Source organism: Myotis brandtii, unplaced genomic scaffold (assembly GCF_000412655.1).
Source record: "Myotis brandtii unplaced genomic scaffold, ASM41265v1 scaffold656, whole genome shotgun sequence".
NCBI lineage: Eukaryota > Metazoa > Chordata > Mammalia > Chiroptera > Vespertilionidae > Myotis > Myotis brandtii.
Window position 1 is genome coordinate 149263 of NW_005370548.1, and position 13614 is coordinate 162876.

General features: G+C 55.3%; 1 protein-coding gene across 1 annotated transcript; it reads left to right on the top strand.

The window, feature by feature from the left end:
• Positions 1-908: 908 nt before the first annotated feature.
• TEX36 (testis expressed 36) lies at positions 909-8839 on the top strand. Its single transcript, XM_014528845.1, has 5 exons — positions 909-1004; positions 1137-1205; positions 6588-6719; positions 7586-7666; positions 8299-8839. The coding sequence occupies exons 1-5, from the start codon at positions 909-911 to the stop codon at positions 8668-8670; spliced, it is 750 nt and encodes a 249-aa protein (XP_014384331.1). The 3' UTR covers positions 8671-8839.
• The last annotated feature ends 4775 nt before the right edge of the window (positions 8840-13614 follow it).

Genomic DNA, 13614 nt, shown 5'->3' on the forward strand with positions numbered 1-13614 from the left:
GAATTCGGAGGAAGAATAAACTCGAGGCGCCTGCTGCATCTGAGGGTGAGTTTACGAAGGTGCTTCCCCTGAGAAAGCCAACGCCCGCAATTGGCTTTCTGTTGCCGCATGTTCCCCACACCCCTGCCTGCTGACACTGGCCAGGGGTCAAGGTCACAGAGGGCAAGGGGCCTGCCCAGGCGCTCAGACTGCCTCCTGCTCCTCCTACAACCCCCGCGCCAACTCAAGGGTCCTTCGTCACAGAGGGTGGCCTCCTCTCCGGTTCCTGAGTGAGCCACGCTCAGCACCAGGGCCTCTGACGGGCTGTCCGCTTGCGGGATGGGCTCCTGGCTCCTCGGCTCCTTGCAGCCGCCTTCTCTTCATTGTCACCGCCACCGCCCTGGCCACCTCTCCCATCTCCGCAGGTCCCTCCGTCCTGTGCTAGGACCCTGCGCCTCTCACAGTTACAACCGATGATCTGTGTGACCACGTCTGCTCCCGGCGTGGCCCAGTGCCCCGAGGACGCGGCGGTCCTCCCGGCCTCTCCCTGTGCCGCACCCTGTGCCGGGCCGAGCGCTTCTCCGTGTGACCGGTTCTCCAAATGACCACCGAGAGCCAAGCTTCTCCAGAGACGGTCTGGAAAGTGCACTAGGAAGGAGTTTGCCTTTCAGCCCGGGCATCACCAATCCCGTCCTCACGGCGACAGTGTCTCTTGTCGTTTGAATTTGGGGTGCCACGCTCGCCCGCAGCGTCGAGGGTTTCCATAAATATTGCAGTGAGTGGCTACCTTTCAGTGTATGAACCCCCACGCTGGTCGAGTCTCAGTTCCTGTAGCTCACGGGGTCTCGCCTGTTTTCTCGCACGGAAGGGAGGGAGGCAGGCCATTTCCACACGGTTGGCCGCACACGGTAAGACCAAGACTGCGCTCCATGCCACAGCGGCCAAGACCTTTTCGGGACAGCGTGGTCTGTGCCTCCACGGCAATTTACGTCAGTTCCACGGGAGTCGTGGATCATGACCAAAAGGTGCAACTGAGTCACCGCAAGGGGGTCGCTATTTGCAGAAAGAATGCAGGTCGCGTGCCTTGCAGGGCGAGGAGAATGTGTGCCACCATTCAGGGCCCAGGAAGCCCTCAGAGCCCCCACATTTCTCTGCAGACGGTGGCCTTCCCCCGTGCAAGCGAAATCGTCCGGATGCGTGGACGCAATGCGAAGGCAGAGCTCTCGGTGGGTGGAAGGACAGGCGGGAGCATGCCCGAAAGTGCAGGGTCTGGGCTTCGTGGGGGCACCACGGGGGGCATGTGCAGACCCATGTGTGAAAACCTTCCCGCACAACACCCATAATTCTACCCATAATTCCACCACCTCCCGTCCTGCAAAAGACAGCAAATGTTCATGACAACAAGGACTGGTGCCCTGCTCTGAAAACACACGGAAGAGATGGGCACACCCATCTTTCATACAATCCCAACACGACACACGAGAAAGATCTAAGGGTCCAAGTCCAGAACGGCGGTCATGTCGAAGCAGGCCCGGGGGGTGGGGGCCGGGGGGTGGGAAGAGAATGGGCTACGGACGCGGTGGCCAGCTCACGGAAAAGAACGGTTGGCTGGTCAACAACTCGGAGTCCTGGCCAATTGACGCACCGGTACATTCATGACTTGCTCTTTTTTTTTTTTTTTAATCCTCACCCGACGGTATTTTTCCATTGATTTTCAGAGAGAGTGAAGAGAGAGGGAAAGACAGAGAAACATTGATGTGAGAAACACATCAATTGGCTGCCTCCTGCATGCATCCCGACTCGGGCCCAGGGCCGGGGAGGAGCCTACAACCGAGGTTCGTGCCCTTGATTGGAGTCAAGCCCGGACCCTTTGGTCCACAGGCGGACACAGTATCCACTGAGCCACACCCGCCGGGGCATGATTTGCTCTTTATAAAGAACTGGTCTTGGTGGTTGCCTTCGCGCTGTGTAAAAACGGTGCCGGGCATAGTAAGTGCTCAGTAAACTTGCTGAGTAAACCCTGCCGTGTGCTCAGTGCTGCCTCACACACACTCCAGTGGGTCGCTCCCGACCTCTGCGCTCCACGCGGGCCCGGCGTGTGCGGAGGCAGGACGGGCCTCACCCTCCGGTGTTCCCAGCCCCCGGGTGGATCCGAGGGCCCCGCGTGCTCCGAGGTTTGTTTTCAGAACGATGGGCTGCCAAGTTCAGCCCCGTAACTCAACCCTCTGAAAACAGGCACATCCACCAGGAACAGCCCCATCCCAATCTGGGACCGAGAAATCCCAGCCGAAGAAACACAGAATTCTCTTTTCCCTGGCCGGGTTTCCTGCACGCCATTTGCTTGTCTTGGATAATTGGTCGGAACTTTACACCAGCCTTCAAAAGCGGAGAATCGGGACCCACCTCACCCAGCGACCATAAGCCTTGTTGACAGGACGTAAGACTAAGTACCGAGGAGACGCAAGAGGTACTGGAGAACGAGGCTGCGGTTCTAACGGGCCTCCCGCGGCCTTGAGGTGGGACTGAGTCCAGGTAGAGACCTGGAGCAGCTTTGCAGCCGGGGGAGGCCAGGGGGCCTGGGGGAGGCTCAGGCCCTGGAGCCGTCCCTTGACCTAGGGCCCCATCCACTGGTCACTGACCCTTGTTTTCTGACTAAATGCCAAAGGTTGTCGTGGAAAAGAAATGAAATAGAAACGTGCGGCAGCATTCAGTGTAGCACAGCACCGGGCACTTCAGAATCACCCGGGACGCAGTCAGGTGAGCGAGCCGAGTCCCTCCGGGCAGTGCGTCTGAGCTGGGACACAGGGGGCCGAGGAAGGGGCACGGAGGGGGCTGAGGCCACCCCAGCCCAGACTCACTTTCCTTCTCTGACAGCGATGAGGCTGGGGCAGACGGTTCCTGTGGGAACACTCCGAGCAAACATTATTGATTCAAGGATAATAAAAACTCGCCACCATCTCAAGACGGGCCTGCACGTGTCTGATATGTTTGTGGGGTTCCTCCTGCGTTGGGGGGCGGCAGCTCCCGGGAGCCGGGGGCAGGAACTCTCAGGGGTCTTAGAAGACCCACACTCCTCCTCCATTGTGACGGGTGGGCTTGCTTCTATGACAGCGTGGGCACTGCCCGTGGCCCCGCCTGGGAGAGGCTGAGGAAGATCAGGAGCGGCTCCAGGCGTGGAGAGCTCAGGAGGCGATGGGGAGATGAGGGAGCCCACCTCAGCCCCCCCAGTTCCTGCAGGACATGGCCAAAGGGAGACGCTTCAACCCGCCCTTAGACAAGGACGGAAGATGGGTGAGGAAGAGGGGCCCTGTCTTACCTCTCTCAGGCCTCGTGGGCGTGGTCAGGGCACAGACCCGAGTCCCGGTCCCGCTTCTGCTGCTTACTGTGGCCTGACTTGGTAACTTACTTCACCAGCCTCAGTTTCTCCATCTATGAAATGGGAACCCGGTAGCACCTCCTCCTCACACCCCGGGTGCTGTCTGTCTCCTCTGCTAGAATATAAGCTTCGTGGGCGCTGGGACCTTGGTCTCTCTTATTCTCTGACTGCATCCCGAGTGCTGAGGGTGGGATCTGTGCCAGGAGGGGCTCAGAAGACATCTGTCCGGGGAATCACCATCACACTGGGACCCTCTAAGCACATTCCCTGGGCCTCCTGTCTGGTCCCCTTCGCCCCGCCGGGCTGTGAAATGGGAAGAGGCCAGAAATGCACCATTTCCCCATCTCGGTCATTAGTAAACGTCACCTTTTCACGCTCTTCCTCGGACCTCTCTCTCTCTCATGTCACTTGCAGAGTCTGGTGGGCTTGTCCCTCTCCTGCCATCTCCGAGAAGCGTACCCCAACCTCTGCGTTCCGTGCCAGCCCCGTCAGCATCCACACACACACACACACACACACACACGCTTTCACGCACCCCTGCTTCAATGCAGAAAGACTTGCCGAGGGGAAATGGGAAACAGTGCGAGCTACGTCACACTAATCCGTGATGACGAGAAAAAAGCGTAGGCTTCTCAGTCTAAGTAGCGTCCCTCTTTCTAAAACCCGCAGGATCAGTTAGGATTGTGTTGGACTGGATGCTATGAAAAGCCGCAGCGACAGTGTTAACCAAATAGGGGTTTGTGTCTCTCGAGTAAAAGTAAGTCCAGAAGTTGGCGGTTGAGGGCTGGTACCCTGCTCCAGGGAGTCGCCAGAGGCCCCGCAGTTTCTGGCCTTCTGTTCTGACATCTTTGTGTGAGGCTGTGGGACTCAGGTGTGCAATGAGGGGCAGGTCAAAGGGCAGCAGACAGAAGGCACCTGTCAGCCGTGTCTGCCCTCCTCCGAGGTGACACTGTCCCTGCACAGCCTCCGGAGGGCCTGGGTGCGTGATGGCGTCAGGTTTGTGTGGCCGCTTCACTGCCCTCGATCCCCATTCCCACTCTCCCGGGAGCCCCACCCCGCAGACTTCTGCTCTGTCTCATGGGGTCACATGGCCATTTGGCTGCAAAGGAGTTTGGGGAGGGATTTTTCTTTTAACATATATTTTGATTGATTTCAGAGAGGAAGGGAGAGGGAGAGAGACAGAAACATCAATGATGAGAGAGAACCACTGATCGGCTGCCTCCTGCAGGCCCCACACTGGGGATCGAGCCCACAACCCCGGCCTGTGCCCTGACGGGGAATCGAACCGTGACCTCCTGGTTCATAGGTCGACGCTCAACCCCTGAGCGCCGCTGGCCGGGCAGGGGAGGTATTTTTAACCGGCCACACTGCCACCCCAAACCGAGCCAGGCTTCTGTCACCAGGGAGGAAGCGAGAATGAAGGGCTCATCTCCCACTGCAACCCCAGGAATGCGCCCAGGACCCCGTCTCAGCCGCACAGACGGTGTCTCCCTGAGCCCATCTGCTTTGAGCCTTTGGTGGGGGCCTTTCTCCTGCCAGCACCTCGGAGCATAGGGAATCCTGCTGACCCTGAAGTTTCCCCAAGTGACTGTGGACGAGTTGGGAAAATGAGAGACATTCTTGGCTTCCGGCCGGTGGCCCGTTGGAGAGGATAGTGATGGCCAGGGTAGAAGTGACCTTCGCTTTGCAGTTGACCTTGCTGGGGGCAGTCTGGCCGCTGCCAGGTGGGAAAGGCCTCCCACACCGTCACCTTCCTGTTTAGTATTTCAGTCCCTGAGAGGCTGGATGCAGCAACAGCTTCACCGCCAACGAGCTAAAGGCGCTATTTCACGGTTACCCCAGCGAACAGAGGGTTTATTTCACAGCTGCCGGGGTATAGCCATTAAGTACATATTTTAAAAGAGTGAAATTAAAATGCTAGAGCCATTTTTTACAGCGATTTAGCCCACAGACTCGCAGAATGCAAATGAACTCACATGGGCTGTCACGTAGGCGGGTGAAGGATCGTTGCTGACGTGGGAAGGGCACCCACTGGGGGGAGGGGCCGCGGTGTTGGGACAGGGAGGCTGATGGGCCAGACTGGAGGAGGCCAGGGCAGGCCTCTGGGTTTGGGGGTCCTTTGTATGACTTATATTTACTCTAAACACATTGAAACCTATTACACCTCAGTTACTTTGGGTTACTCTCTCCTTCCCCTTCCTGTCACTCCTCCCGCCCCCCACCTCCCCAGGTAACAATATTTACAACCAAGTGCTCATCTGATCAGATACAAGCATCTCTACCTGCAGAGGCAACTCAGATTGCTGCCTCCCAAGGTCACGTCCAGGGGCTGATCGATGAGGGCACACAAAGGCCCTGTCCCCTCGCCCCAACTCAGGGGAATTCTGAGAAGCCGACCACATCCAGAGCGCTCTGCGGGGCTGGCAGGGGTGTGTTGGGTCAGGACCACCTCCCCTGCCCAGTCCTGTTTCCCTCCCTCCCTTTCCTACGGGATAGGAAGGCCCTTCCCCCAATCACCTTCCCACTCTCACCTGGGGCCCTTCACGCCTCGGCTTCCCCGTGTCTGAGGGTCCCCCTCATGCCTGCAGGGGGCTGGCTCCCCCTGTGAACATGGGCTGGGTCTTGTTCCCAACTACAGGGAGCACCCTGAGCAGAAAGGTCTCACATTACACATGCGTGTTTCTTGGAGTTCAAGGGCTCAGCCTCGCAGGGCCGCACCCTCGCACCCAGCCGGCCGGCCGCAGGAATCTTTCCCGGCTCCTGCGCAGCAGGGCGGCCCCTGAAACTGGAAACAACCGTCAGCGATGGCTTTGGGCCATGGACAGTATTTTTTGTCTTGGAAAGAACACTTCAAACCACGCCGTTCCCATCCCATGCCAGAAGCACCCGAATTGCCTTTTAATCACTTCACGGAGGAAGCCCTGCTGCTTGGCCCAGGCATTCCGAGGTGCCTGGTTTCATTTTATTTTCTGTTATTTTATTTTTATTATTTTAAGATTGATTTTAGAGAGAGGAAGGGAGAGGGAGAGATAGAGACATCGGTGATCAGAGAGAATCATGGATGGGCTGCCTCCTGCACACCCCCTACTGGGGATCGAGCCGGCAACCCGGGCCTGTGCCCGTGACTGGAATCGAACTGTGACCTCCTGGTTCAGAGGTCAATGCTCAACCCCTGAGCCCCGCCGGCCGGGCAGAGGTGCCTGCTTTAATCGAGGCGCATGCTGTCTCCTAGTTCCCTCACATTGGAGTGACGCAGAAGACCCCGGAGTCCCTCACCAGCGTGATGCTCAAAGAGCCCCACAACCCTCGTTTCTCCCGGCAAATAGAAGAGAAGCTGCCGCCCATCTACAAAGCCCGGGAGAAGGTGCGTCCGGCCCGCTGGCCGTGGCTCTGGGGGCCGGGTAATTCCCCTCGGCAGGACCTGCTCACTGTCCATGCCTGGACTCCTGAATGCTGGTAGCCTCCCACCTGGTCCCCTGGTCCCTGGGCACCCGGGTCCTGTCTGCAAGGAACGACTACCTTCCGGTCCAGACAATCACGTTAGGCGGGTCTGTGGACCTTTGGTTCCAACTCCCCGTTCGTTAACACGCGTGTCCTGCCTCCCCGGCCAGTCCCTGAGCAGCTCGGGGCGTGGAGGGGCCGGCAGGAGCAGTGGCTTGGATGGCACACCTGGCGGGCCCACCTGCCCCAGGGCCCAGAAGGCCTCAAAGCTCCTTCCCCGCTCTCGGGTCCACGAGCGAGCTGTCATCTTTTTCTTCTCGCCTCCAAAGAAGGGGTTTGAGAGGGAGTTATAATGATTAGCAATCAGGGGTGAGTGTCAAAGCCTTGAGCTGACGTGCGCGCCTCTGAGCTCACCCTCCTGGGCTGGTTCCATCCCTGGCGGTGGGTTCATCTTTTAAAAAAAATATCTTTTTATTGATTTCAGAGAGGAAGGCAGAGGGAGAGAGAGACAGAAGCATCTACGGTGAGAAGGACTCATGGACCGGCTGCCTCCTGCACGCCCCACACTGGGGATCGGGCCTGTAACCTGGGCCTGTGCCCTGACTGGGAATTGAACTGCCACCTGGTGGTTCATAGGTTGATGCTCAACCACTGAGCCAGGCCGCTGGCAGGTGGCTTCATTCTTACTCGGTGTCACCTGGCCTCCCGGCTGCCTCGCGCCACTGTAGGCGGTCCCCAGAGCAGGCTGGGGCCTGACGTGCGCCTCTCTCCGCTCCTTTGCCTTCCCAGCAAGCGACCCACAACAACTTCCCCTTCTCCGTACACGACAACCGGCACAGCCTCCGGAGTTCCGGATTCTACGTTGACTCCGTGAGTATCCCCTCCTTGTCCCTCCCCGAAGGGGCAGCGGCCTCAGGGCTCCTGATGTCCCGAGATGTGCTGAGCACAGAGCACTAACCTCAGCATGGGAACAGGGTCATTATAAAGCCTCGTAAGAGGCCACAGAAAAACAAATTCGCAAAACTCTCCAAGTCCCACACTGGCCTCTCTCTCTCTCTGGGTCTCCATTTTTTTCTCCTTTTCTCCCTCCTTCCCTCCTCCCTTCCACCCTCTCTTCCTTTTTGTGGATTCTTAAACTCTCAATATATTTCATAGTCACATTTTTAGCAAGTCATTTTTTAAAATATATTTTTATTGATGTCAGAGAGGAAGGGAGAGGGAGAGAGGGATAGAAACATCCATGATGAGAGAGAATCATGGATCAGCTGCCTCCTGCACGCGTCCTACTGGGGATGGAGCCCGCAGCCCGGGCATGTGCCCTGACGGGGAATCGAACAGTGACCTCCTGGTTCACAGGTCAACCCTCAACCCCTGAGCCCCGCCGGCCAGCAGGGCTGCCATATTGTACACTTAAACGTAGGCTGTCTCGTAGCTGCTTGTACCGAAGACCTCAGAGCTGTGAGACCTTGCATGTTCTTCTCATCTTCTCGATTCTTCCCCAGGGCCTGGGACGTAGGAAGGTCGCCCCGGAAAAAAGGCAACACGTTTCGAGAAATTTCAATCTCTGGGCGTGCGACTTTGTCCCATCTTATCTGGATGGCTTTTCCAATAACCAGATATCGTACGTCTGCCCGGAAGCGGTGGTGGTCCCGCTTTTCAGGCGCTTCCCACGACAGTACAGCGAGGTCTGGGGCACTTGGAAGTTTATCCCTGAGCAGAGCTACACGGAGTTCTTGAAAAAGAAGCCGAAAGTCCGGTTCGCTATTGACAAAAAGGCCGCCTCTTCGCTGGAGCCCTTGTGCCTCCAGAAGAGCCTTGATGAGCTGAGTAAGGCGGGCATGTCACTGGGCATTCCGCCCAGCACTACCAGTTAACGCGAGGCTTGTCAGGGTTAGAGAGTGTGCGTGCCTGAACGCCAGGGCAGAGAGGCCAGTCTCCCACGGAGAGACCAGAAAGAGCCGATTCTGTGACCACACCCCGCCTACTAAGTTCTACTTTTTTTTTTTTTTAATGAGGTTGAAAAGCATTCAAGCCCTTATCCAATAAAAATATGTGAAGATATACACATTTTAAATGAATGTGTTGTAAATACATTGAATGCATTTCAAATAGGCCACATTCACGTTTAGGGGAGTTTTAAAAGTTACATAATTGAGATGTGGTTATATTTTCACTTTGAAACGTCAAACAATACAGAAAAAGTAGGCGTTCCCCTTGGTTTTAACACATCTCCGATCTTTGTCCTGTCCTCATGAGTAAGTTAACCGTTTTTATTCTGTGCCTTTACCATCTCATAGATACACGTGCAAAACTATGTAAAAATTTAACATAAGCTGTGTCGCAGAGCACACGGCACTCCATAACTTCCTTTTGATATGGAACAATGTATCTTGGGGTATTCACGGTGTCAGTGTGAACAGATTTGCTTTTTATTTTTTAAAATATATTTTTATTGATTTCAGAGAGGAAGGGAGAGGGAGAGAGATAGAAACATCAATGCTGAGAATCAGTGGTCGGCTGCCTCCTGCACGCCCCCTACTGGGGATCGAGCCCACATCCTGGGCCTGTGCCCTGACCGGGAATCGAACCATCAACTCCTGGTTCCTAGGTCGACAGTCAACCACTGAGCCACGCCGGCTGGACCGATGTGCCATACTTTTAAAATTATCTTCTTGTTAATGAGAGTTTGAATTGTTTCTAATTTTTGGCTGTCAGACCCAATACTACATGAGCCCACTTCGAATTATCTTTTAGATACTTAAGGATAGATATTTAGGGACCAAAAAAATGGTATCTTGTTATTTTTTTATTTTGCATTTCTCTGGTTATGAGTGAAGCTGAGCATCTTTTCCTGCTGGTTGGCCATTCATATTTCCCTCCTGAAACTGTCACCATCATCCTTTACCCAAAGTGTCGTGTTCATATTTGGATATTTCCCCGATAGATGAATTTTAGAATAAGCTTGTCAAGTAAATCCATTCGCCATTTCACAGGAATTTCCCCAAATTTAGATTGATTTATGGGAGAATTGATATCTTTGTGCCACGGTGCAGTTCCCCATTTATTTAAATCTTTATGTTCTTCAGTAAACTTTTATAATTTTCTTCATATACATCTGACATGTTTCTTTTCTGTGTTTATCCCTGTATATTTTGAATTTTTATGGCTATTTTGAATGTTATTTTTTTACGTTACAGTTTTAGTTTGGTTTTGCCTGATGCGTAAGAAAGATGATTTCTGTAAGTAAACCTTGTATTTTTAACCTGCTACACTTCTAATAAACAAACACACACACGATGTATTAAAATAAAGTTCGAATACTTTCTCAGTGGGTTCTCTTGGATTTTCTGTGTAGATGACTGTCACTAGCAGAAGTGAGAATTCACATCATTTCTCTCCAGGCCACATCCTCACACTCAGGGTTACGTGGCTGAACTCTGACATGGCCAGTTCTCCAGAACCCACGGTCTCTGCCCCCTGACACGGGAATGCTGTCCTTCCATTTCCTTTTCTTCTCCCAGGGTGTGCCGAGCCAGCACGGCCATGGGTGAACCTGAACTCAGGGCCCTGTTCCCCATACTCAGCCCCACGTTGGGCACCATATGCGCTGAGCCAGCACAGCCATGGGTGAACCTGAGAGGGGGCGGTGAAGAATGGAGAAGCCAGACAAGAGAAGAAAGCTGGGGCTGGGTCGGACGCTGCTCTCTGATGGAGAGACAGTGCCACGGCCTGCGAGCTGAGTCTTTATTTTATAGCAGATTCCACGCGGCAAAGTAAGGGCGTGGTCACAACGTTCTCGCGGGTTTCGAATCCACTCAGTTACAGGCACCTGATCAAGCTCTGTTTACTTGCTGCCCCTCCCGCAGCCCACATCACTCAGCCACGTGGGCCCACAGGTGCGGACCATAAGGTCAAGCTCACAGCCATAGCCTTTGGCTGTAATTGTGCTGCTGGGACTTGGTGGCTTTGCCACGAGAGGGTCGTGCCCTCTCATTAGTCCCAGGCTTGAACCTGTCCGAATGCTGTGGCCGCTCTCCACACCAGGGTGTCCTCACAACCCGCACCTGCCGAGCCTCTGTGCCTCGACTGCCCCTTCTCTACCCCAAACCCACCAACCTCCAACAAGAGTGACCCCAAATTCAATTTACTGGAGGTGAAATCTTAAAAACTACCAACAAGGTGCACAGCACCAGATCTGCAATTACGTGAAGGAGAGACGTGTGGGTGGGGAAAGACATTCCTCCCTCTACGCTTCGGGGTTAAAGAGTGGCTGGGGGGAGGGGGTATAGTGACCGTTTATAAAAACGCAAATTAGACAACTTGCCCTTAAAACCAGTCTTTTTTCACTTGTTTCTGACATAAAAAAATAAACCACACCGATCGATGGTGTCCCAGGTTTCAATCCAGTGAACCGAGAACAGAAGGACACAGCACATTCACGGTGGGGTGGGGAGGGTAGGTCTTGGGGGCTCCAGGGTTGACACCCCAAATACAATACCCCAGCTCACAAAAGGAAAGTCCTCAATAACCTGGCATAGTCAGCGACCTGCTGCTGGGGTTGGTTCTCTTACTGTGTTGCTTTGAACAGAGGACTAAACAGCCAGCTAAACAAACCCCCGCTTACTAATCCATCACATGCAGGTGTTTATCGATTTCTTCTGTTTTAAGGAATTAGACTTGGACGTGTGCCAGCCTGGAAATGACTTAGACACTGAAAGAAGGGCTGATGGCGTAGAAATAACATTTCTGAGTGATGCGCCCAGGATCATTCTAGAACAAGAGCAGGAGGCGTCAGTTCCTTACTGTGACTATGATAGGCAAGCACACAGCTACCAAAGGCTCATAGACATGATCCTTAAAAGCGCAGAGTGATGACTTCTTATATATAACCCACTCTCTTTTTAAAAACATTTTTTAGGAGGGAGCCCCTAGGAGGGAACCCCTAGGAGGGAGCCCCTAGGAGGGAGCCTCTTAGGAGAAAACCCCTGAGGGGGCCTGGATGCCCAAGGCCATTGGATGAGGCTCCGTCTGGACCCGGTACGCGTGGGGCCTCTGCTCTGGTGGGATAAGAACCCAGAGCTCCGACCTCCCAGCGCTCCAGCGCGGCTGCCCCCTGGGCCATCTCGGGGGGCCCTGGCGGACCTCCCCTCTGACGCCCCTGCCACGGCCTGACCGGCCGACACCCACCTCTCCTCCTGCAGACGCTCCAATGGCGCGGCCTTCCCACCAGACACTCCCTCTGCTCACTGCCATGGCGCACGCTCCCCTCCGGGTGGAACCTGCCTGTGACTCCCTTGGCTTATTGGGGCGTCTCCCCGGACAAACCTGGCATTTCGGAAAGACAAGCGAGCGTGCGGGACTCTTTCCGGACGCTCCCTGCCCAGGACCGCTGGGGAGCGGGCTCCAGCGCCCAGCCCAGCAGGAGCAGCCCCTCATTCCCTGCAGCTGCTCCCAGGATCTGGCGCCCACAGCGGGATAACCCTTCGCAGCCCAGAGCGCACGGCCTTGCTCGGCCGAAGGGGAAGTGCCCAGGCGACCTTGCACATTCTCCTGCGTTGATCACCGTTGGAGACCATGACTGCTGTCAGCCACCAGTGGCGTGGCCCGTCCTGCTCCACCTAACGCCGCTGCGGGTCCCACAGAGGGTGGGGAGTCCCAGCAGAGCCCCGGGAGGGATCTCAACGTTCCTCCCACGAATACCCTGTGAGGAAACCAGCACCCAACCCCTGTCCTCTCCTAGGACTTGAAAGGAAGGAGCTGAGAGTTTGCGCCTTCACTCGATCAGGATAGTCTTGGTGAGAGCAGGTACGTCCGCCAGCTGAATCTGGGCTGATTTCCGGCTCTTTCCTCCTCTAGCCCTGCCCCCCACTTCCTCTCCCCACACTGCCCCTCCCCTGGGGCCTGCTTGGGTGGGCACCTTCTGGTGGGTACCAATGTGAGTAAATGCTCGGCATGCCCAAACGCCCGTGGGCTGGCGCATCACTCCATGACTAGTTTCTAAGCCGCTGCTCTGGACATTGGGGTGCCAGGGGGAGCAGCCAGACTCATCCTCGGTCTTAGTGCGTGAGACCTGGACTGTCAGAGACCAAACGCAGCACCGTTTGCAGCCGCCAAGACGGCAAGGCAAGGATGCCGCTCAAGGGACAATACGTGGAAAGGTCATAATTATCATTTTATTAAGCTGTGATCGGGGAGATAAATGTCACAGGAATGTGTTTAATATCGGATACAGATTATATTGCAGAACAATTATGAATTTGTGTTTCTTGCGTACATTAAAATGTGGGTATGTATGTGTAAGGTTAGAAGCGGAGTAGTGTTTTATCTGCTGGAGGAGGGGTTGGTTTTGATTCTTTCTCTCCTCAAGGAAAATGAGAACAGCAAACTCTCTCCTGAAGCGTGGAGCGTGTTCTGGTCACGTGTGGACACGAGCAGCTGTTCTGGTTTCATTTATTTACTTCCTGAGCGTGGAGTGAGAGGTAAAGTGGAGAATTAATGGCGTCAGCGTGAGGGGTTCTGGGTGTGATCAGCCGGTGGAACGGGGTCTGCTGGTTCCCCACCTTCTCGTTGGGAACGTGAGGTCGGGGTGTTTGCCCTGGGAAAAGGGAGGGGCGTTCAGCCCCTGCTCAGTGGGCGCCAGCGAGGCTGGGGTGCAGCAGACAGCGTGAGGGCTGGGTGTGATCAGCCGGTGGAACGGGGTCTGCTGGTTCCCCACCTTCTCGTTGGGAACGTGAGGTCGGGGTGTTTGCCCCCCTAAAAGGGAGGGGCGTTCAGCCCCTGCTCAGTGGGCGCCAGCGAGGCTGGGGTGCAGCAGAGGC

Coding starts and splice junctions, on each gene's coding strand:
- TEX36 (XM_014528845.1), top strand. CDS start 909: ATGCCACAGCGGCCAAGACCTTTTCGGGACAGCGTGGTCTGTGCCTCC. Junction 1,206..6,587: donor ATGCGAAGGCAGAGCTCTCG/GTGGGTGGAAGG, acceptor GCTGTCTCCTAG/TTCCCTCACATTGGAGTGAC. Junction 6,720..7,585: donor TCTACAAAGCCCGGGAGAAG/GTGCGTCCGGCC, acceptor TTGCCTTCCCAG/CAAGCGACCCACAACAACTT.